General features: G+C 45.2%; 1 protein-coding gene across 3 annotated transcripts in view; it reads left to right on the forward strand.

Moving 5' to 3' along the window:
• gatad2b (GATA zinc finger domain containing 2B) overlaps positions 1 to 23,798 on the forward strand; it is a 42,170-nt gene extending 18,372 nt beyond the window's left edge. Inside the window, exons 1-11 of one of the 3 annotated variants that reach the window (XM_071499234.1) lie at positions 7,227 to 7,344; positions 9,626 to 10,006; positions 11,721 to 11,850; positions 12,267 to 12,398; positions 13,324 to 13,452; positions 14,539 to 14,709; positions 15,510 to 15,879; positions 16,108 to 16,310; positions 17,038 to 17,148; positions 17,352 to 17,562; positions 18,567 to 23,798. In XM_071499234.1, the coding sequence (XP_071355335.1) occupies positions 9,627 to 10,006; positions 11,721 to 11,850; positions 12,267 to 12,398; positions 13,324 to 13,452; positions 14,539 to 14,709; positions 15,510 to 15,879; positions 16,108 to 16,310; positions 17,038 to 17,148; positions 17,352 to 17,562; positions 18,567 to 18,703 (1,974 nt within the window). In that variant the 5' untranslated portion in view covers positions 7,227 to 7,344; position 9,626 and the 3' untranslated portion in view covers positions 18,704 to 23,798. The other 2 variants (XM_071499233.1, XM_071499235.1) reach the window with 2 other exon arrangements.
• The last annotated feature ends 1,647 nt before the right edge of the window (positions 23,799 to 25,445 follow it).

Consider the following 25,445-nt stretch of genomic DNA (forward strand, 5'->3'; position numbering starts at 1 on the left):
CAAACAGTGGCTGGTGTTAGAGGTTTTAGTGATGTGAGATCAGGCTCCACACCACTGTTGTTTAGTTATTTATCTGCATATTTATAAGAAGAAGAATATTGTTTGTTTTATATACTTGAAGGCTCCATGCCACTGCTGTTCTTTTTTGAATGTAAATAGTTGAATATTGTTGTTATTTATTACCATAAAGCACAGTATTGCTTGTTTTTATAGTGGTGTTAAATACCTGACAGTTTAAAGCAGTTTTCAATAAATTAGTGAATTTAAAAGTACATGGGTTCTGTTTTGTTTTTTTTTTTAATCGTGGTATCGAATTAGTATCGAGAATCGTGTAAAATCACAGGTATTGGTATCGACTACTGAAATTCTGGTATTGTGACAACCCTACTCTGGACAGAACTCCAAACACCAGGTGTGGTGAACACCAGGTACTTCTCATCACCTGGATACTACCATTCCTCCATCCCTACAGTGAAGCATGGTGGTAACATCAGGAAGAATAATCCAGGTTCTGTGGTGGAAAATTTGGTGGAAAGCTGATATACACCATAACAGACTAATGTATGTTAGTGTGTATAGGTTATGTAAGGGACCTGGGTTGTGATGACCTGGGTTGTGTTGTTCTGACCATTGTGAAATTCTGATGAAGAGCATGCCGTGACTGGAAAACTTCTAAGATTCCCAGAAGAGTAAAATAATGCTACCAGGAGAAGGGTTGAACTGAGATACCATGTCGCTCCCACGTTGCAATGGTGGAAAACAGAATATGGGGATACTGCCAAAGGACTAGTCTTATCCTGTTTTGGTCAGGTTATAAAAGCATGGACCTCTGACTGTAAGATGGTTTTTCATGTTTAGCTGTCAAAGAAGTGTGTCAAGTTGGCAATAAAACCCGGCTGCTGCTGAATGCTGTCTCTCTACTGTTGTGTTTTGGAGTCTGAGTCTATTCTTCAAATTATACGTTTTCAACAGTTCAGAGGAGTGTGGAGACTCACCCAAAAAAACTGAAGCTCTAACTGCAACCAAAGAGGGTTCTACAAAGTCCGGGATTAAGGGTCTGAAGACTTTTGGAAATGGCAGAATTCAGTTTTTAATTTTTAATAAGTTTGCAGAAATCTAGTCTAGAAAAGTCTAGACCCACATTTTGGCTTTGTGATTGTGGTTCACTGAGTGTAGACTGTAGATCCACTGCTGAGGAGACTGGGCACAGTGAAGACAACAACACTGATCATACCCAGACAAGCTGAGTGAATCAGCAAATCAGAAGCTGGCAACATGCTGATGAGGGAGTGTGGTCCCCTAAAAACTGATGTCTGTTCAAAGATGCTGGAGAAAAGAATGACTTCTTTATAACACTATAGTCCCCTGAGACTGAAAAGAAGTAAATCTCAGAATTTTAATTATATTTACTTAAGTCGTCCAATTAGAAAGAAACTCCATCCATCCATTTTGTATACCGCTTATCCGAAACCAGGTTGCCCGGGGGGGGGGGGGGGGGTCCACAAACACACTCACTCACCAAAACATGTCCTAACGTGCAGGTCTTTGGACTGTGGGAGGAAACCAGAGTACCCGGAGGGCCCCATGTAGACATGGCAAGGGCATGCAAACTACCCCTGGTTTGAACCCAGAACCTTCTTCCTGTGAGGTGACAATGCTAACCACTGCACCATCGTGCCGCCCTAGAAAGAAAGTCTAACAGTCACTCATAACCATATAGCATAACCATATAGAATAGTATTTATGCAAAATACACAGCGGAAAAAGGGCTTTAATACAACATGAGAATAATTTCTGTGCAACTTATATTAAGGGAGATATAGCCAGTCAAAGTCATAGTTCCCCCCAATAACTTCAAACTTGTTAGCTTAAATTTCCCTTAATATTGATCCAAGACCCATGCAATTTCAGTTCCATGGGTTTCTCATATGACCAAATCAGCATGCCGAGTTTTGTTAAAACCTGTGACAGTGAGGTCCAAAAGTGTGATGATTTGACACGGAATTACCCAATAGTGTGACATGCGCTAGTCATGACCATTGTTAGAAGGACTGCCTGTGCACATGTCTGACATTTAGTTATTTAGTCTCAGAAATGCTTGATCCACATCCTTCACACTGTCACTTGTTTGCTCTCATACAGAGCTTCAGAATGCGATTGAAATGGTAACAATTTTTTGAGAGTTTGCAAGTTAAAATACGTGGTCACATTCATGCGAGTGCATGATAATTCATGATCAGTCATTAGGCTGTCTCAATGTCCCACATGTACTGCATTGTCGTTGAAAGTAGTTCTTCTCAGTCAGTCTAGATGGTGTCACCAACATTTCCACCAAAGAATGTTAGATTGTCTATGCCCATGCCATTGATAATGGAAGTCTCTCAAATATCCTAATTGGCATTTTGCCATAAGGATATTAGGATATTTCCATAGGATATTTTTTGCTATGCAATAGCAAAAAAAAAGGCACAACCAACTGAGAAGGTTGGTAGCACCAGTGCAATCAGTGATATAGTGAGTCTGGAGCCCTGTCCTATAATTCAGAGCCACTTTCTAAAGTCTTGATGTGACGTCTGACCTGTCACTGTTAGTGTCTTAGGCTATATCCACATTACTGCGTTTTCGTTTCAAAACAAATTCATCAATCCATCCAGACAGCTGTTTTAGCTCCATATTAGAAACCATAAACGAGAAGTAGATTTTCTACTCTGTTGTACTCAGCTGATTAGTCACAGAAAATACTACAAACAAGGAACAGTGTAGTGACAGTTGCAGCATTAACATATAGAACTGAACTGAACAACAGCTGCTGCAAAGACAACAAGGTCAGTAACACTTGTAATTCCTGTTTTCACCGCTGGTTCTCAAGGCTGATAAGAGCCAATCAGGAGCCACCGTGGGTGTCTACCTCATCGAGCAGTGTTTCTGAAAGTCACTGTTTTCGGGGCTTGAACACTCTTGTGTGCTGCGTTCACACGTCAGCAGTGGAAAAGGTTCCTGTGGTCACGACTCCTCCAACAAACACTGAAAACTGGTGAAGTTAATTACAGGGTTGTTCAGTTGGACTGTACAGACTTCGGTTATTCCGATGTCCCCATCCCTGAAAACTATTCACGGAGGTTATATGCTGAACAGAGTGGTGCTGCTAACTGAGCAATAATCAGGAAGCAGTGAGTCCAGAGCAGAGTCCAGATCAGAGTCCAGACCAAAGTCCAGATTAGGGTCCAGATGCAGGCCCAAATGACAGTCCAGATGACAGTCCAGTTGAGGGTCTAAAGCAGGGGTGTCAAACTCAATCACACAAGGGGCTGAAATTTAAAACACAGTCTAAGTTGCAGGCCAAACAGGATTAACATTTAATGAACAGTCTAGTAATGACAATGTTTTGACCAGAAATATTGAATTTGAACAGACTGCAACAACTTTTTCCTCAATAAAATAAATAAAAAAAATCAAGTTCAGAATATTAACATCAAGCAAAATAAGAATGTTGCTATACATTCAAAGTAGGATATGCCATTAACTCAAAATAACAAAAAGGAGTTTCACAGTTCAAAACTATATTGGTCAAGTTTTGGGTGAGGTGGTAAGGCAATGCTGCTTGTCCCTGAACACACCAAGTAGGTCCCTCCTCACCCTGAGACACCAAATCACCCACCATCCTCATCCATTCATCATGTTCTGAAAATAACAACAAACACAAAACAAAATGCAAGCACAACCATTCATTTTCACAATTATTAAACTGTTCTTTTTATGTTGAAACACATTTTATTATAATTTTAATTTAGGTTTTAAAAATGCTCACCCATTTGTTTTCTGGCTGGATGTCTGACACTGTTTTCCCATGGTCAATGTGTCATTGTCTGGTTTTAGGTCTTGTGCTGTAGCCATCCGCAAAACAGCATGGAAGTTGTCATCAGTGATCCGTGATCTGTGCTTGGTTTTGTTTAGGTTTATTATTGAGAACATCTGTTCGCACAGATAGGTGTTCCCAAACATGGACAGAACACGGGCAGCATGAAGTCAAAGGGCAGTAGATGGTAAAAGTCTTTGATTGCAGCATCCTGGAACTTTGCTCTCGGGCCACTGTCACTTTGGATTTCTATTAACTCCATCTGAAGGTGATGGGGTGCGCTGTTGATGTCGGCTGTGAAAGGACTGGCAAAGATGGCAAAGCCTAAGTGCTCTGCTCTGATGTCAGAGAAGCGACGATCAAACTCATTAATTAACCGGCTCACTTTGGTAGCCAACCAAGAGAATGGAAAACCACAGGAAACTGAGGCTGAGATGCTCTGACAAACAGGAAAGTGGGCAAGACTAGCTTGTTCCAGTTGGGACTTCCATAGGTGAAGTTTTCGCTGGAAAGCTGTGATCATGTCGTACATTTGCGTGATGACTTGTTTGCGTCCCTGCAGCCTCTGATTCAGTTGGGCGAGATGTTCGGTTATGTCACGTTACATGGCAAAATCACAAAGCCAGGTTTGATCTGACAGTTCAGACAAGGGTTTTCCTTTACTTTCCATGAAAAGAGTGATTTGTTTCCTGAGCTCAAAAAATCGGTTGAGGACTGCACTCCTGCTCAGCTACCTTACTTCTGTATGATACGGCAGATCTCCATGCTCCACGCCCACCTACTGGTGGCAGTGATTCAGGCCACGCGCCCAAATGAAGTTCACTGTTTTCATGACTGTTTCATCCATTTCCAGAACCTTTCCACACAGAGCTTCTTGATGGATAATGCAATGATACGTTATCAGAGGTGTGAGGCAGTTCATTTTTGGCATTTTGTCTTTCATTAGTCCAACCAAGCCTGTTTTTGCTCCACACATTGCAGGTGCACCATCGGTAGTTAACCCCACCAACTTTTTCCCAGGGTAATTTAGTTTTATTTGCAAACTTCTCCACCACCTTGAAAATGTCCCTCCCCGTTGTCATCCCATGCATGGCAGCTATATCCAAGCGCTCCTCAGTGACAGAGAGGTCCGCCTTCACGCCTTGTATAAAAATAGACAACTGCGCTATATCGATCAACAGCGAATGAAAAAGCCAGATTACTGCGTGTCTCTTCCGCCAGCTGTGTTGTCAGATTTCCTGCCAGTTCCTTAACTCGGTCTGCAATGGTGTTTCTTGATAAACTGACATTTTTAAAAGCCTGTATCTGGTCAGGGCACACCTGCTCACACACCTTTAGCATGCATTGCTTCAGAAATGCACCCTCTGAAAAACACCTCGAATCTCAGGCGATTTCTTCAGCCACAATAAAGCTAGCTTTACCTGCTGCATCATTTTTGGCTGTAGCTTTGGTGAATATTCCCTGCTGCGATTGCACTCTGCCTTTTAATTCTTGGACAATTTGTTGTTTTTCTTGGAGGCTAAATGCAGCATACTTAGCTCCGTGTTTGGTGTCAAAATGCTGACGTAGATTGTACTCCTTCACCACAGACACTGCCTCATAACACAAAAGTAAAACACACCGGCTTTTCCCCTTGAAGCACAAACATATATTCGCGTTCCTATCTTTCGTTAAATTGCCTTCCTTCTGCATCAGTTTTTCTCTTCTTAGGCCTTTTGGGATTAATTGTTGATATTTCTAATCTTCATTTGTTGGAAAACCGCCTTTCAAATGGAAACACTGCAATCTAGTGGCGGAATGCCGTCACTTCACAGATAACCCTATGCATTTTAAGCTCTCGTGGGCCACATAAAATGACGTGGTGGACCGGATTTGGCCCGCGGGCCTTGAGTTTGACACGTGGTCTAAATGAAAGTCCAGATGAGGCTGCTGCCAGAGTCCACGTGAGGGCCCACGTCCATCTAAGGATCCTGCCAAGGAGGAGCTCAGATCAGGGTCCAGATGAGAGTCCAGTTTAGGGTCTAGATGAGAGTCCAGGTGATAAGGGTCCTGCGAGACTCAAGTTGAGAATCCAGTTGATGGTAGATGGTAGATGAGTCCAGATGAGATCCACGATGAGAGTCCTGCCAGAGTCCACTTGAGGGTCCAGATGAGAGTCCTGCAAGAATCTAGATGAGGGTCCAGATCAGAGTCCAAATGACGGTCCAGTTGAGGCTCTAGATAAGAGTTCTGCCAGACTCGAGCTGAGAATCCAGTTGATGGTCTAGATGAGAGTCCAGATAAGAGTCCTGCCAGAGTGCACACATAGGGTCCAGATGATGGTCCAGATGATAGACTTCAAGATAAAATAAGATAAGATCTCCTTTATTAGTCCCACAGTGGAGAAATTCACAGTGTTACAGCAGCAAATTGGTAGTGCAGAGAACAGGAAAGCTGCAGAAACTGCAATTATAAATATTTAGAATGATAAATAATAACAATATAATAATGTACTAAATATATAGATACAAAAAATTACATATTTACAACAACAGTAGCTAATGCATAAGGTTGTTACGGTGGTGAGTTGTCTGTTTCTGGTGTGTGTGTGTGTGTGTGTGTGTGTGTGTGGTGTTTGTTGTAAAGTCTGACAGCAGCTGGAAGGAAAGACTTGCGGTATCTCTCCTTCACTCACCGTGGGTGCAGCAGCCTGTCACTGAAGGAGCTGCTCAGTGCTGTCAGAGTGTCCTGCATGGGCTGGGAGGTGTTCTCCAACAGGGATGATAGCTTCGCCACCATTCTCCAGGTTGCCCACTACCTCCACTGAGTCCAAGGGGCATCCCAGGACAGAGCTGGCCTTCCTGATCAGCCTGTTCAGTCTCCTCCTTTCAGCAGTGGAGATGCTGCTTCCCCAGCAGACCACACCGTAAAAGATGGCTGATGCCACCACAGAGTCGTAAAAGGTCTTCAGGAGTGCCCCCTGCACCCCAAAAGACCTCAGGCTCCGTAGCAGACTAGCCGTTGCGGATTAGCCGCCGTTAGCTCGTCCATCTTATTGGGGAGAGATCTTACGTTCCCCAGGATGATGGAGGGGAGAACTGGTTTGTACCGTCTCCTCCTGGCACGTCGCTCCCTCCCGGCACGACTTCCCCGTCTCTTCCTCCTCCTCAGGTTGCGGGCAATGTCGGGTCTCTCCTCGGGTAACACCGCTGTGTTACGGAGCGCCATCAGCTGTTCCCTGGTGTAAACAATGGACCCATGGCTGCGGACACGGACGTAAACAGAGAAAAAGAAAACAGTAGAGCGGCCAGTACGAACACCGCAAGATTATGCATGTCCATAGTGCGCGAATAAGAGCAGCTGACCGTTGATAAAAAATACAATTAAAAATAGAAGAATAGGGAAAAAGCTCAACAATGAGCAGGAGCTGCCACTCGTGCGGCGCCATGGAAACAGAGGAGGGACAGAGTTTGACGGAAGGACATCAGTGAGGTTGTTGACCTACAGAGGTAATTGAGGTCGTTGACCTGCTGACAGAAGTCAGTGAGGTCGTTGACGTGCAGTGGTCATTGAGGTCATTGAGCTGCTGGCAGAGGTCAGTGAGGTCAATAATGACCTGCTGACAGAGGTCATTGAGGTCGTTGACCTGCTGACAGAAGTCAGTGGGGTCGTTTACCTGCTGACAGAGGTCAATAAGGTCGTTGACTTGCTGACAGAGGTCATTGTGGTTGATGACCTGCTGACAGAGGTTAGTCTCTTCTCTCCAGTCTCTGTAGTGTTCACTGCTGCTCTGTCTGAACACAGTTAACTCTGCTGTTCTCTTCACCAATCACTGACTGCATGTTGTACATTTAAACTGACTCTAGATCTGCTGCAGCTCTCACAGTCTCTTCTGCTTTAGAGACTGTCACTGATCCAGTTGCTGTTTACATCATATTCAGATCAGCTGGTTAGCTTAGCTTAGCAGTTAGCGATGGCTCCTCTTTTTCCTCTCTCTCTCTCTATGCTGTCTCACCTTCGACTCTAACCAGAGCTGCTCTAGTCTGTGTTGTCTGTGTTCACCGTAACCTGTAGTGTTGATAGCCTATTATTCGTGATGTGTAACAAATCAGATGGTGCTCTGGGCAGGACATCTGTCCAGACAAAGACAGGTGGCTGCATTAGAACCAAAGTAGCGCATTTTAAAATTGATTTATTTTACTGGTTAAAAAATTATTACGATAATCGGAAAAATGCAGAAAAATAACTATTGCATCCAATAATCAGTCGATCCCTAATATTGATTATATCTTCATTTCACCTAGGTGGTGTTGGATTTAGAGCAGTCCCTGCTCTACCTCTTTGCAGACTGTCGGTTAGTTTGTCCATCCAGTAGAACGTGGAAGACGAGTGCCAGATTCTGGTCTTCCCCTGAAAGTGTAGCTCCAGGGTCAAACAACTTCTCTAAATGTTTTCTCTTCAATATACCTCAACTACAAACATGGAAATATGTTTTAAAAATAAAATATGGTGTAATGGAACTTCAGAAGCAAGAAATGTTTTCTTTCCACATACACGTTTTGTCCATGGTTTGATTTTCCTGTCGTCAGAGCTCTAGTGCTATTTGTAGAAGTACAATAACACACCTGTGATATGACATGACGACATCATGACGACATGTCATCAAGACAACACCATGATGTAAGAGGTTGTAATCAGCTCAGTGATGTCAGTCGACACCATGATGTAGTAGGTTGTAATCAGCAGCAGGTGATTGAACACAAGCAGTTTGTGTTTGAGTGGATCATTTACTCACTTGTGTCAAGCAAATGAAGCCACACTGGAAACATTCATTCAGAAGAGAAGCTGCAGGGCAGCAGAGGTCAAGCTAAGCTAACAGGCTAGGCTATGAAAACGTAGCTAAACTAACAGGCTAGGCTAACAGGCTAGGCTAGCTCTGTCATGTTTGTGTGTGAGTCATCACAGATAAAGAAACGTCACAAGAGTGAAGGATGAATGAAAGGATCTTTCTGTCTTTTCATTATACTAATTAACCATTTCATCACTGAGCAGCTGGCTACCAGCTCAGCTCTCAGCTCTCCTAATAACAGATGCTTTAGTGAGGACTGGATCTTCCCATGCTTAAAAATTTGTATAAATTTTAACTGATTTATGTGAACTGAGGAGATTTTATTCACCTGGAGAAAAAAAGGGGCGGAGCGTCGTTCTCTTGGGCTCTGGCAGCTCTACACCTACATCTGTCATTGTATTTGTGTCCTTCTCTCTGTGTCACAGTTTGGTCATTTTGAGATTAGATGAGTTTGTAAAGTTTTGCAGCCTGTCACGTTGTTCTCTGTTACTCTGTGTACCATGACACATCTAAAAACGTCCCTCACCTCAGGTCAGTGTTTCTCCTATGATGAAGAGTTTCTGAGGGTAAAGTGTCTATATTGTTGATCTGTTTTCTATTATTATTCTATTGTTATTGGTCACAGAAGCCTCTAACAGCCCCTCCCACATTAACAGGTTTTCAGGCATATTTCAACTAAAAACATTAGAAACACATCGCGTACTATAGTTTTCAGAAACACTGATGACCAAGTTATAATAGAACAGAAGTAGTTAGTATGATGTGTTGTGTAGTGAAAACAGCTGGTGGTCACAGAGGGGGAGAAGTGATGTGTAGGGGTTTTAAACCATCCGACCATTGGACAAATGGGTGTGAAGAAGTTTCCCATGGGAAAAGTGGGTGTTGGAGATCTTGGTGACCGTCGTTTGTGGCTCTGTTAACCTCTATGTCCTCTCCTCCAGGATGGAGCGGATGTCTGAGGAGGCGCTGAGGCTTAACCTGCTGAAGCGTGGCCTGGAGTCACCCAGTGAACGAGAGGAGGCGCTAGCCAAGCGCCTCAAAATGGAGGGCCACGAGGCCATGGAACGCCTCAAAATGCTGGCACTACTCAAACGCAAGGACCTAGCTGATCTAGCAGCCCTGGAGGTCGCAGGGCCCCTAGGAGATGGGAAGGGCCCCGGAGGCAGCTCCCTCCACCACCAGAGCCTAATGGGTGCTGCTTATGAGGAGAAGCTGAATGGGAGTCTGCGGCTGGGGGGTCACAGCGGCCACATTGGACCTAGTAAGAACGGGAAGGAGAACATCCTGGATGAGCCGGTGGACATGAGTGCTGGGAGGAGATGGTGAGTGAAGAACCAGAGAGAGTAAAGTTACTGTTACATCAAGACTGTGTTTCTGTAAGACACAACGGTCACACACAGGCAGCAGGTTTTAGGCCTTAGTAGGAAAACAACAGGTGAACTACAGCTCCCGGTAAACCACAGTGTGACAGCAAGAACAACACCAGGAAACCTAGAGCTAGATTCAACCATCTTTACTTGTGTTATGTTCACCTGTTCTTACTGTCTACCTCTACTTGAAGGAGCAGTAATGATAAAGTTTACTTATACAGCACTGATCAGAATCAGGAGGAAGGACCTCTGACCACAGACTGAACCTGGCAGCACAGTAAGCTGACACCTGTCTGCCTGGTGTCTCTCTTCCCTGCTCAGAACAGGTATGATGTGATCCATCTGCATCCTGCAATTTGGAGTCCTGTCATCATCCTCTGTTTGTATCTTGATCATATCTGAAAACACCACGTCACAACCAAACCCACGAGCACACAGATCAGTCAGTGGTTTCCTCCTCTATTCAGCAATGAGTCTGTTTTTACTGTATTTTACTGTGAACTTTTCTGACAACTGAGTTACACTGACGTCTCTGACCCACTGTCTCTCCGTAGAGTTGAGTCTTTTTGAAGCAGACAGTCAACATTAGCTGTAGCCGTTGGAGCTAACATTAGCTTCACAGAGTTACCTCACAGACCTAAACCATGTTCATCCACCTACCAACAAACTCACTGTCTGTCAGAGGTCGATGAGGTCAAATCAAAGACAGACTCACCAAACTGTCATCTCACAGTCCACTTCCTGTCTTCATCATAAAATCACAGTGGGTCTCTGAACAAACACGTTCAGCTGAGTGGCAACAGTGGAGACTCAGACATGTAGATTTTATTCTGTAGTTTGGCTACAGACCATAAACCTTCACCTGCTCAACTAGGTGAGACCACAGGTCATAATCATAACCCTGTGGTTGATAATTACGCTGAAGGGTCCATCCCTCACTTTGTCCTTTGTTACTTTGAGAACCTGGTGTGAGAGGAGCTGTGAGGCACAGAGGACTTCATATGATCAAACTCAACGAGCCCAAATAAAGGTCACCTTTAAAGCTGAGTAGAAAACATGGAGGCAGGTAAGTTTACCTGTAGAGTACCACAACAACTCACCTGATGAATTCAGTGTGATGTTCATTAATTCATCTGCACCACCACTGAGCTGCCAGCGCATGACTGGTGAAGTCATCTCTCAGTGACTCCACCTGTTTCTTCTTTGTCGTCCTCCTGATCCATGATAAGCTCTGCACTTCCTGATGTTTTTCATATTAAAAGCCCAACTTATGAAAGAAGGCTTCAAAATTTTTAATGTGGAAAGTCTGGAGGAAGTGATGAGCTTAATTCATGGCAACATAGTTAAACTGTTAATGATGATGATGATGGTTCTACTGAACAATAATAATAATAATAATAATAATAATAACAAAGGGAAACAAGCACACTAGTAAATACTACAGTGGTAAATGAGAGGTGTTAATGGAATCATTGTCTTTTATTACTATAAATCCAAACACGTGAGACAGGTGGCGTTTAAACACCTGAGTGTTTAAACGAGAGAAGCGAGAGTGAGAAGCTGCCGTATGTGACAATAAACCTCACATTACAAAAGTAGACAGTGTGTATGTGGTCAGAGCTCTGAGTGCAGATATTCACCATCCACCATGTGTTTTCTCATGAAGTGATTCAGAGCACGAAAGACGAACTCCATCTCCCGACGTCATCATCCTGTCCGACAATGAGGCGTCCAGTCCCAGAACAACACCACGCCCTGAGGAGCGCCTGCACCAGGCCAACCTGGACATGTTCAAGGTAGGACCATCAGCAGCATCACTGCCCCCACACACATGCACACTCTGAACAACGTCACTGCAGGAGAAGCGGCGAAAACTAGTGTGTTCACCCAGGTGCTGTGTTCACCCAGGTGTTGTGTGTACATCACTGCTGATTGGAGCCAATAAAAACCCAGGTCTGCTGCAGAGTCATGTGACCTGGGTGTGAACACTGATTTTAGCCTTTTCCCCTGGAGACAAAAGCCTGATGTTCGTCGGGCCAACAATGGCACAACACACACGCTTTTATTTCAAGGGGCATTTAGACTGTGTGTGTGTGTGTGTGTGTGTGTGTGTGTGTGTGTGTGTGTGTGTGTGTGTGTGTGTGTGTGTGTGTGTGTGTGTGTGTGTGTGTGTGTGTGTTTGTGTCTGTGTCTGTGTCTGTGTCTGTTCCAGGGGAAGACAGGAGAGGAGAGGCAGCAGATGATCAAATCTCTGAGGGAGGAGCTTCGTCTGGAGGAGGCTCGTCTGGTTCTGCTGAAGAAGCTGAGACAGAGTCAGATGCAGAAGGAGAATGTGGTGCAGAAGGTCAGTGACACACAGAGACACGACACAGACACACAACAGCCTGGTTTCCTCCAGACCTGACTCTGAGAACTGAGACCAAACAGTTCAGTCCTGGTCTCAACAGACCAGAGAATCTGGTTCCTCTTAGTCTCAGAGTCCTTTAGCCTCATCTGGACTCTCTGACATAAAGACCAGATCAGTGGAGAGCTGCAGTAGTGGTGGTCCTTCTGGAAGTTTCTGTGGAGCTCAGAGACCATCAGGGTCCTGGTCTCCTGTTTATTCCAGACTTCTCTGAGCTCTGCAGCAGTTCTTCCTCCTCATAGTTTCTGCTCTGATCTGCATTGTCAGCTGTGAGACATTGATATAGACAGATGTGTTTCCAATCAGCTGATTTACCACAGGGACTCCAGTCCAGTTATAGAAACATCTGGAGATGACCCAGAGAAGGAAGAACCTGAACTAAATGTCTCAAAACTTGTGATGTTCAGTTTTGTCTTCTTTATTCATTTGTAAAAACAAATACATGGGATGAATTATGGGATATTGAGTGTAGACTGATCATCAGACTCCAACATGACAACATGTGAAGGTCTGAGGACTCTGACTGTACCTGGTTTACACAGGATCCTGTGTAGACTGAGAACTCAAGCTAGAATCAAGTCGCTGCTCGTGGATGTTGATGCTGGGGACAAACAACTGACTGGAAGGAAGAACGTGGTCTAACATGTAGAGAATGACTGACCTGTACACTCACAGGTGTTTCTGTGATTTGGTCCAGCCAATTTCTGACTGAGGGCAGGTTGAACAACAGGACTACTACAGCTTACTACAGCCTCCAGAAGAGTCACACAGAGGTGACTCAGCAACGCTGAACAACTTGTGTTAGTGTCCACATGGTTGTGCTGTTACATTCATCTGTTCATGTTGTGTTGATGACTGTGTCCAGGTCCCGGTGGTCCAGAACGCGGCGTCCTCTGTTCAGCCTCCTCCCATCCACAGCTCTCCTGGCCTGGGGAAGCTGCCTGTGAGGCCAGGCCTGCACAACCCTGAGCCCCAGAACCTCCGCACTGCACAGGTCTGTGTGTGTGTTTGTGTGTACTTCTTGGTGCATGTGAGGAACAGTTACTGCTCCTCCACAGAGAGGCTGTGACAACATTTTCAAAGGAGATGAAGTTGGTTAGAAATCATGACTCTGTCTCAGTCTGAGGATTGTTGTGTGGTCAGCAGACCTAACACCAGCTCACCTGGATGTACAGTGTAATACCATTACCTTTCATATTAAAGTCTCCAGTGGTTTTGACCCAGGACAGGGACTAAAGTCAGGACACCTGAGCCTCTGACACTCACACTGAGAACCTCTTTAAAAAAACATCTGTCTCATGTGAGTTCAACATCTGGATAGAAATCAATTTCCATTTTATTTTCCTCATTTTATTTCTTAAGTAACTTTGTTCATAAAAGTGCTGTGTAAATTAAGTTTTTTTGATGATGTAAGATGAGGGTCCAGGTTCAGGTTGAATCTGGATCAAGATGTTGGTGCAGACTAACATCAGGACCTGGCTTAGAGAATGACTGAGTCCTGCTGTGATTATGAAACAGCCTTTTGTTCTTCATGTAGTTCTGCTCCTCCATTACATGTTGAGATGGTTAAATATTCAGCTGTGTGTGTGTGTGTGTGGGGGGGGGGGGGGGGGGGGGGGGGGGGGTGGTGATGGTGGGGGTGATGGTGGGGGTGATGGTGATGGTGATGTGCTGCCCCCTGCTGTCAGCTCTGAGTATCTGTCCAAACTGGAGGCAGAACATGGAGGCTCAATGAACCCAGTCTGTGGTAACATGACGATATTAGCACAGTATCATACTCTCAGATGTCCACTGTCCACTGTTGTGTTGTCCACTGTTGTGTTAGCTTTAGATGAACTAAGAAAGAGTCTGTGTTTGATGCAGGACTGAGTTAGTTTTAGCCCAGTGACCCTGATGAACTGGACCCTGAATATACTGAGGTACTTGAAGTAAACACAAAACATGTAACTACACTATCTGCACATGTGAGCGTAAACAGTTTACAACACATGAGAGCCGCCATCTTGGACAGCTGCTTCTGGTTTGTAGTGAAAGTGGAACAGACTCTTCCTGTCATAAAGCCCTGTTTTCCTCTCTATAGGGTCACACAGTCATCAGGTCAGCAGCCAACACCAACCTGCCGCCAATGTTAATGTCCCAGCGAGTGATAGCCCCCAACCCCGCCCAGCTGCAGGGCCAGAGGGTCTCCTCCAAGCCCGGGATGTCTCGCTCCAGCTCCAGCAGCATAGTCAACGCCGTCAGCTACCAGCAGGTATAAACTCATACCAAGCCCACCTGCAGTACACCTGATCGCAGGTCACTACAGCTCACCACAGGTCACTACAGTTCATCACAGTAAAAACAGAACTTCCAGGTTCTGTTCCAGGAGTAAAACCACAATATTAAAAACTGCAGTACAACAACAGTGTTGAGCTCACTGTATTTGTCTAGATTTGTTTCTGTCACATGTTCATGTAACAAACAGGTAAAGTCCACCTGAGGAGAAACAGTCAGGTGAGCAATGAAGATCTGATGACCTGACTCTGAGCTGATCTTTAGTCGGTGAAGTTGTCTTGTTCACAGTGTTTGTTTTCTCCTGCAGCTCTAGTGTTGAGTCTTTATAAAACATAAAACATTTGTGTTTACATCCACTTGTACTGGCCTCTTCTTCTGTGCCTTTACTGGTGCATTGCTGCATATCTGAGCATGTGACCACCACCTGTAGATCAGCTTTGTGATGTCACTGATCACATCACCTATATGTGTGTGTTCATGAGACAGGGACTCAGTCATAGAACCCAGTTCCTAGAGGTCAGTACAGTCAGACCCATTAGAAGGAGAGAAATGCCATCTGGGGCAGCAACATGATGCTGCATCGGGATCAGAGTCTCGATCCTCGATCTCATGTATTAAAAACACATAGCCCTGAGCCTGTGAAAACCTCAGTCCATCACCATGATGACAGAAACGTCTCATCAGAGGCCAGGACAGTACAAGCAGTGTGGTAGGTCAGGAAGACAGAGACTTTATAAATTGAGAGGCAGTGTAACCACAGTGTGTGTCTCCCCACAGGCCAGCCAGCAGGTGGCAGCCTCCCAGCGCTCAGGCTCCAGTGCCATGTACATGAATCTGGCCCACATGCAAGCGGCGGCGGCGGCAGGGGCCAGTGGCGTGGCCGGTGGGCTGGGCGGATCTTCGGCCGTCAGCCCGTCCACCATGTCTGGGTCAGCCAGCGGAGGGGTGAGCTCCATGGCCGACCAGGCCAGCAGCCAAGCAGCAGCCAAGCTGGCCCTGAGGAAGCAGCTGGAGAAAACCTTGCTGGAGATCCCTCCACCCAAACCTCCTGCCCCGCTCCTTCACTTCCTGCCCTCCGCCGCCAACAGCGAGTTCATCTACATGGTGGGCCTGGAGGAGGTGGTGCAGAGTGTGCTCGACAGTCAGGGTAAGCAGCTGACACTCACTGTGTGAACATAAACCTATGAGGTCAAACTGAGGGAGAAGGTGAGCACCAACAGGAAGGTGTTGACTGCCAGCACACCTGAGGGTGAGCTGCAGTGTCTCCACCTGAGAGGGGCGTGGTCTTAGACTGACATGTTTCTGTGTAACTGTCTTTGGAGACAGCTTGGTCCTCCACCTGTACCTGTCCTCAGAGTCACTGTTTCCTCTGCAGGTAAACTCAGAGGGACGCTGGCCCGCATGGAGCCTTTCTTCTGCGCCCAGTGCAGAACCGACTTCACCCCTCACTGGAAGCAGGAGAAGAGTGGGCGGATCCTCTGTGAGCAGTGCATGACGTCCAATCAGAAGAAGGCTCTGAAGGCGGAACACACCAACAGGCTGAAGAACGCCTTCGTGAAGGCCCTGCAGCAGGAGCAGGTCAGTCCCCTGATGTTACCTGACATCATCATCGTTTCAGTAAAGACTCTGTAGGGGCCGACGTAGACAGAGGCTCAACTGTGATCTGGATCTGTGCAGTCTGGACTTCAGGAAGTATCCAGACCCCTTCACTTCATTTGAGTTCAATGGATACATTTTTACCCATCAATCAATAATAATAATCATCACAAAGTGAAATCTCTCATTTACAAAAGTCTTCAGATCCTTAATTTAGGACTTTGTTGGACTCCCTTCAGCAGCAGTTTCAGCTTCATTCTTCTTGAGTCTCTTTAAGCTCTGACCGTGGATCTGGTCAGTTTATCTCAGTCCTCCTGTCAGACCCTCTCGACCGGGTCAGAGGTTCTGAAAGGAGGTGAACTGTGGACCTGATACACAGGTGTCAGTCTTTCTAAACTCTGTCCAGTCACTTCAGTTGGACTCAGGTGGACCCCGGTCAGGTTCTAGACTCATCTGAGTGATAATCAAACAGGAAGCAGCTGATCACAGTTTGGAGCAGAGAGACATTTATAAATGAGAGATTTCAATTTTTGATTTTTGATAAATGTCCAAAAGTTTCTAAAAACCAGTTTTCAGTTTGTCATTAGTGTGAACTGATGGAAACAACACAACCGTGACCACAACCTGAAGGGGTCTGAAAACTTCCCGAAGCCTGTTGCTTCCAAACCACAGATGGATGTGATGTAATAATTCATGTGTCTCATGTCAGGAGATTGAACAGAGGCTGCAGCAGCAGGCCGCCCTCTCTCCCAGCTCGGTCCCTACCGGCCCCAACACCTCCAAGACTGACTCCATGATCCGACATCATGCCCTCCGCCAGGTATGCCATGCATGTCACCTGACGGTCCACCTGTGTGTGTCATAATGTTGGTCTGCAGCGATGGTTAAAACCACGTTGGAGGTTACCAATAACAATGAAATTTACTTTATGTCAGTCATCTGCAGCCTGACCAGGGTTTGAGGCTGTGTGATAACTGTAACCTCTGTGGCACTGAAGTTCATGGGATGTCTTTTCTCCTTCAGGCTCCCCAGCCTCAGGCCTCTCTGCAGCGAGGTCTGTCCAACTCAGCACGAGGCGTCCTGTCAAACTTCGCTCAGGCCTCCCAGCTGTCGGTGGCCAGCAGCCTCATGGGAATGACCAGTGCCAAGCACTGTGGCAGCGGCGGAGGCGGCAGCAGCAGCAGTAGCAACAGACTGCAGCATGACAGCCGTCGCCAGATCTACAACATCCCAGGTACCTACTGGACCATGTGTGGTGTGTTTGTGCGACGGTTCTAATGTTCACTGAGGACATCCCACTGATGACCAGTATCTGTCTGACACTTCATTTCATGTAAATGTTAATTAAATCTGTAACTGACAACAGCCTTTTGTTCAAATACCTGCAGAACTAATGACATCCCATCAGCCTTAGCTGGACTTTGTGTTTAGTGCTAATTAGCAAAACTAAGATGGTGAACATTACACCTGCAAAACATCAGCGAGTCAGCACACCTGATCATTGTGAGCATGTTAGCATGTTAGCATGCTGACATTAGCCTCAGTGCAGCTGACATGGCTGTCGACTCTATGTACTGTCTGTGATAAATGTGAGTAATAAACAGTGAATTGTATTGACCTGACTGCAGTGATGGCAACAACAAGACAACCACTCCCATGATCCCACACTTCTTCATGACATCATCAAACTCGAGTCCTCAGTGGTCTATAAAATGACGTGGTATGTTTAATGAACATTTCACCACAGGAACTCATCAGTTCAGAGTCACATCAAACAGCAGATCAACTCACCACTCTTGTTTAAGTGTTAATTTATTGTACACGGTCGCAGTTAATGAAACCAACATTTCCTGTTTCAAATTAAAGGCCTGGCAGGAAAAGGAGGCCCTTTGAGCTGCTGGAGGGGACTGAATGTAAAACATTAGAGGACAGTGTTGACTCTAAACTAAGTGAAGTAGTGAGTGAGAGGAGGACTGCTGTCTCAGTAAACTGAAGTGTGGAGGTCACCAGGTTAACATGGAGGGAGTATTGAGTGGACCAGAGAAGAATTAAAATAAGAGAAAAACACTCACTAGAAACAAGTGGTATCAGGACTGAGAGCCAGTCTCTGTCAGAAGTCTGGTTCTGGTTCTCGCTGCAGTGGGATGTGAATAAAGATCGTGGTCACAAATTCCAGGACTTGAGGTTGCAGTAACTGTTACAGACTTCGCTCTTGACGTGCCTTTCTTGTTCCCACAGGGTTAAACATTGCCTATCTGAACCCAGCGGCAGTTGGAGCCCATAAGAGCTCCAGCTTAGCAGACCGACAGAGAGAGTACCTGTTGGACATGATCCCACCTCGATCCATATCGCAGTCCATCACTGGACAGAAATGAGTCCCAACCAGCCCTTCTGCCCCTCTGATGCCACCCTCATCCTGCCCTCCTACCCCCCCATACTGAAGCACTCCCAGTTCAACCAACATCCCCACCCCCACCCCATCGCATGCAGTGCCTGTCCGTGTGCCTACCTTAAACCAACCCATGAAAACCCACCAAGTTGGAAAAGACACTAAACTGTCAGTGCATCTCAAATGTTCTTATGATAGTAAAACTCTTCTTCGTCAGCGTTGTTTAACAATTATAATTCCCATTATTATCGCTGTTGGTAGCACTATTATTATACCTTGCTTCAGTTACTCATTATGCTTTTTTCTTTTGTAAGTGTTTGGTCCATTTTTTGTTTTTGTTTCTCTGCTCTCTCTCCTTCCCTGTGGGGTGTGATGGTGAATCATCGTAGGGTTGCCTCCGGCCACGTCATAGAGGATTTTTCTCTACTATAAAGCTTAGATGTGACTATTGCTAGTAACAGAAGATCGACAGGGTGCATTCTGGTTGCTATGCAACATAAAGTTTAACAACTTTAGCTCGTTAACAAAGGGGAAAATTCTGATAGGAACAAAAACAAAGTGAGTCAGTGCTCTGCCTGCTCTTGAAAAGAGGATGAAGAGCCTGTTTAAAAATGGAGATGGGGGGGGTTGCACCCACCCACCCACCCACACTTATCTTGACAAAGGGTCTGTTTGAAAGACACACAACTACAGTCCAACCTGGAGTTCAGGATCAGAGCCATGACCTGGTCATGGTCATGTGTACTGTACAGAAGAGAATCCCATGTGACCACTCCTCATCAAAGGCCTTCATCAGTGTCTTCACTCCAGCTGTTACACATTTGAACAGTCTCCAGATGGATGTATGCAGGACTTCCTGTAATTGTACTGATCAGACACAGCAACATCCATCAGTCTGCAATGAGGTAGGGCTGACCAGCGGCAGGAGGACATCGTCTAAACTTGTGTTCACAGCGGTGACGGCCTTCACCCACACAGAAGCAAATGGATTTTCCCTCCTGGTGCCATCCCATCTCACTACCTGCCCTGACCCCTCCATGCCCCCTCATGTTTATCCAGTATGCACAGACTGAACCCTTTTTACCCAGCAGCCCCTCTTGGCGTCACATGTTGTTTGAGAAAGTGAAACAAACTATAATCTGAAGGTTGAAGCACATTTTCTGCTTCCAAACCACAGATTCTGTACCTAGAAACTACAAATTTTTTCTTCTTCTATTTGGATTTTTAGATTGTTTCTGATTGTTGCCCCACCCCCAATTTCCATTCTTTATTTTGGTTTGTTTATTTGTTTGTTTTTTGGCGGCGTCTCCTAATGAATGGGTGGCATACCTGAGAGGTATCAGCCCCCGGAGACGATAATAATCAGCATAGCTAAAAACAGAAACTATTGAAATATCTGTATGGATTATGTATAGATACCTAGCTTCAGATAAAAGGATGTGGATTATATCTTTTATGGGAGAGACATGGATCAATCATTGTGTGCACACTCTGTGCACAAGTTCCCTCACTCCAGAGGAGCACTTTGCATATTTCCAATTGGAAAACCATTTTTTTTAAAAAGAGGAAAAGAATGTTACCATGGACATTGGCTGAGGTCCGGACGCCAGCTGAGGTCCGGACACCGGCTGCGGGCCGACCAGAGAGTCAGGGAACGTGTCATCAAGGTGTGTTTCAATGGCTGAAGAAAAGGTAGAGCCTTGTGTTGAAAGTGTTGAAATCTACATGTGTCAGTTCCACAGTGTGATTGGGTCAGAGGTCAGGCTGCTGGTCCCTGAACCAGGATCAGAACAGGTCTTGACAAGAGGTCAGAACTGTTAGGGGGTCTACTTGGGTCAGCTGTAGTACTGTCATACTGATATACAGACCCAGCCCAGGTCCTGAGTCAGGCCTCAGACACTAGTCCTTGAGTGGCCCTTGATAATGATAATGATGATGATGACGTGGTTCAAACCTCATGAGGAGACAGGGGCCTCTGTTACACATGATACAGGTACAAGGTAATGCCACCCTGAAGGTGAGGTCACACCTGGCGCTCACTGCAGGTTCAAAGACCCAGACACGACCAGAGTCTGTTTGAGTCTTGGAGCTGAGCTCACAGTGTCAGACTCCAGACCAGCACCACCCTCTCAACAGCTGACAGGTGGAGCCATGTGGATTTGTCTTTTCATTGTTCACTGACAGTTCAGACTGTGGCACAGCCAGACAAGAAGTGGTCCGGTCCTAGTATGCAGGTCTCAGTCATGGCTGTTGGTGCCCCACTCTGGAAGACCAACACCTGTTCGCTGGTTTCCTCTGTGCTGGTCCCATTTTGCAGTTGGTCAGGTGTTTGGAGCAGTGTTCAGTATGACCCATGAACAGGGACCTTCAGCAGAACTCAGAGGTTGTGAGGTCACTCTGGGTCAGAGACAGAAGCGCCAGTTCATGTTTCTCCCGCTGGGTGCTCTAAACTGCCTAATTAACCATAACTAATCCTAACTAACCCTCTATAGTCTGACCTGGAAACAGACTGTCTGAGACTTGTTGTAGGATGAAGTCTTGATTAGAGAACATCCAGACTCATCATCATCATCATCATCGTCACTGGTGTGAGACAACACTGTGGCAGAGGCATACAGGTGGCCTAACACCTTGGGGCAGCCATGTTGGACTCAGGGGGTCAGCTGATGTTGGTCTCTCGGTGACTTGTGTTTGGATGAGATCTGCTCTCTTCTGCTCTCTTCTTTAACAACTGTTCACTAGCAACTCTAAATGTGTTAACATGCTAAAATCAGATGCTAAGCATTATACCTTGTACCTACCTTGTTTACATTGTCAATGTGAGCATGTTAGCCTCCTGCCATTAGCGTTTAGCTCAAAGTGCTGCTATGCCAAGTGGAGCTAGTGTGGCAGCTGACTCTTATTTTGAAACCTCACATTTATAATGACGCTAAGAAGCAAGAGAAGCTAAGGTGGCTAAGTGTTAGCTTCTCACTTAAAATACAATGGAAAAGGAAACTTAAAGCACTTCATATGGAAGAGTGTGTGTGTGTGTGTGTGTGTGTGTGTGTGTGTGTGTGTGTGTGTGTGTGTGTGCACGCACGCGTGCGTGAGTGCGCGCGCGTGCGTGTGCACAGTCATAGGAGCTGGCAGCAGCAGTAGTGTTCAGTTAGTTGTTCTGTTATCCCAGCAGCTAGTTAGCTAAGGAAGCTAACAGGCCCTCTGGTTTTGCTTGTTATGATTTCATTGTCTGAAAAGCTGAAACACGTCAGATCTGAACTCACAACAAGGTTCAGTTGTTTGTGCTAGTTTGAACATTCATAGGTCATCTGGTAGAGGCCACTGAGGCTCCTCCTCCTCTGTGCCCAGGACACGCCCACAGTAAACTGCTCAATTTCATGATTCTGGTTCTGAGCCACGGTCTGGTTCTGTGTCCTGGTCTGATCACCAACAGTCACCAGTTGGTGCAGCTGTGCAGCCTCTGTTTCCGTGTCACTGTTTTACCTGTAAACACCTCTAAGCACCTGTTCAGTGGTTGGTGGGAGGTGACTGTCAGGTGGGTGTGTTCTGGTTCATCTTGTGATGATCCGTGAAGTGTATTTGAGGAATCCAGATCTGCCCGCCCCTGCATGGTAGCGGTCCGATGACAGACAAGACAATGAGATGCCAGGATCAAATTCAGATTGAAGTTTAACATCATTTCTGTTTATGATATAAAATGTGGATCAGTTTTCCACTGGTGGATCAGGTCAAATTGGACGTAGAGATATATTTTCATGACTTTTTAACGTCTGGAGTGAATTTTTACTTTACAATGTTTCGTCATTGTTTATCCAACTGAAGAAAACAGCTCCTGTCTCTCTTCACATCCTCTCACTTTGTATTCGGACTCAGATTCTTTTTAGATTGCAGAAGTCATTCTTTTCTGATCTCAACTCACTTCTGTTTTCTTTCTATTGCAGTTTAAAAAATAAACAAATGTATTGACTATGAGATAAATGACACGATATTTGCTAGGTTTGAAGTAATAATGACTTATTGTACATAAGCATTTTTTCCTCCCTTGTACTGAAAAAAGAAATTAAATGGTTGTATATTGTGTAGAAAAGCAAACAAAAAGCCATGAATATTGTGAAGCTTGTCATTTCGTTTTGTGATCACTGTGTATTATTGTGTAACTAATGTGCAAAATGTTTTGGATTCTTTTTCCTTCCTCTGCTTGAAGAAGCGGTCCCCTGGATTCAATTTGGTTCTGGACTCGTTGGTTGGCAGGACAGTGCTCATTGGTTCAGACAGATGGCATCTGGGAGAAGCACTGTGAAAGTCCAGTTAGATGGACCCTCCAGATCCAGTAGTCTGTTCCGGGATCAGATTTCGGATCAGAACCGGGCTGGCGGTTCTGTGTGACATCACCGCTGTCACACCGGTGTCACATGTCCTCATATTCAGGCAGCCACGAAGACTGGATCACAGTCTGTTCAGACGGTTCTGAGCTGTCATCACCCTTTTTATCCTTCATCATCCTGACAACACGACAGGAAACTAGATAACAGATAATCAATAAGCCGGTCAGTGATGATTTCGTGATGAGAAGGAAAGAGGTCAAGGGTCAGATCAGTCTCTCTCTCTCTCTCTCTCTCTCTCTCTCTCCCAGTAATGTCTGTGTTAACCTGCAGCCACTCGACCCTGAACCAGTGATTACTTCCTGTCGACACCGACTCGTCGGTCCTCCACCGTTTATCTTCTCTTAGTTGTTGCTGATGCAGGGAAACGTTTCAGTGCAGAGCCAGTTCTCTCAGTTTTTGATTTACCTGTAGTTTCTTTTTGATGATGATTATTAAACAAACACCTGGGAAGCAGAAACGATGAAATCGACCAGAGATGAATTGAGTCTTTTTGTTTTGCTCACATCAATCCTGACCTTTTGCACATACTTGATATTTAAAGGTCTTCAAAAAAGTAAAAGAAAATAATGCTGTTTGAATACTGCCAGTTGATTGACAATTATGCATTGATTGAAAAAATAAGCTAATTTTGGAGGAAATAACTTTGTAATATTTATCTCTTGCAAGCTATGTTTAATAAAGGTTGAAACAATTTGCTTCCAAGTGTGACTTCATTCAAGTATTTGAGGATTGTTGTGTGTCTTGTGTGTTGCCATCTCTTTACCTCAGTGTGTCACTTTAGCACTGTGACTTAATTTGTGTGTTTGAGGATTGTTGTGTGTCTCGTGTGTTGTCATCTCTTTACCTCAGTGTGTCACTTTAACACTGCTGGGTTCAGTGACTCTGTCATCAAATAAGAGAAAATACAGCAGGAAAACAAGTTGGATCAGCTCTCAGCAACACACACAGACAGCACAGGTGAGATGGGTGTCAGGTTCATTAAATTCCACAGGTTTGTGTCAGACCTTAAAAACTGAAGCTGTGGGTTTGAATGAATTATACACTGATGAAAGAAGGTTGCATTGTGGGAAATGTAGGCTTCAGTGTTTGTTCATTGTCAGGAGTAAAGGACAGGACGTGTCCATGTCTGCTGCACAGACATCGTCTCTGCCCTCTGTAGAGAAACAGGTGAGAACAGTTCCAACAGTGACCACCAGGTGGCATGGTCACAAAAGAAGAACTGAAGGTGTGGAAAACCACCACAGTACTGAATCCACTGATAACTGATTAATCATTAATGAATTAGATTCAACTGATGACAGGATGAGTCTGATCACAGACCCAGATGTTTTCAACCATTAATGATTCGTTAAGACTCAGTGGATACAGGTGTGACTGCTGCTCTGGCTCATTCAAAATGTTTGTTTACTTTCCTGATGTTAATGTGGTCAGGATCAGGATCAGGATCAAAGTCAGGGTCAGAGTCAGTCAAGATCAGGGTCAGAGAGGACCTGTGAAGACCTGTGAGTATTTATTTGAGTATCTGTGAGTACCTGTGAGGAGTATTTATGAGTATCAGTGAGTATTTATGAGTACCTTATGAGTAGGACATAAAAATCTGGATGACCAGTAATTTCTTACTCTTAAATTCAGACAAAACTGAAGTTATTGTAATTGGCCCAAAACATCTCAGAGATACACTATGTGATAATATACTGACTCTGGATGACATCACCTTGGCCTCCAGTGCTACAGTCAGAAACCTTGGTGTCATTTTTGACCAGGACTTGTCCTTTACTTCACATATAAAGCAAGTCTCTAGGACAGCCTTCTTCCACCTGCGCAATATTGCTAAAATCAGGCCAATCCTGTGTCTAAAGGACCTCGTACCTTAAAGAGCTTATAGTTCCCTATTTTCCCAATAGGACACTTCGCTCTCTAAATGCAGGTCTACTTGTGGTTCCCAGAGTTTCAAAGAGTAGAATGGGGGGCAGAGCCTTCAGCTATCAGGCTCCTCTCCTGTGGAACCAGCTCCCAGTGTGGGTTTGGGAGGTAGACACCCTCTCTACCTTTAAGATCAGGCTTCAAACTGCCCTCTTTGATAAATCCGGCTCAGGTATGTCCTAAACCATCCCTTAGTTATGCTGCTGTAGAGTTAGACTGCTGGGGGATTCCCATGATGCAGGGACTACTCAACTACTACTACTTTATGCCATTAACTTTGTATTTTTTTCTCTCCCGTAGTTTGTGCTTCTCCTCTCTCTCCCTCTCTCTGTCCTCATTCTGCAGGTCTCTCTGCCTCTGGAGCAGCAGGATCCAGATCCACCACTACTCATCATTACTATTAACCACTGTTATCTGTCA

Source organism: Trachinotus anak, unplaced genomic scaffold, assembly GCF_046630095.1.
Source record: "Trachinotus anak isolate AG129_WGS33_773 ecotype Australia unplaced genomic scaffold, CSIRO_AGI_Tana_v1 ptg000016l, whole genome shotgun sequence".
Classification (NCBI taxonomy): Eukaryota; Metazoa; Chordata; class Actinopteri; order Carangiformes; family Carangidae; genus Trachinotus; species Trachinotus anak.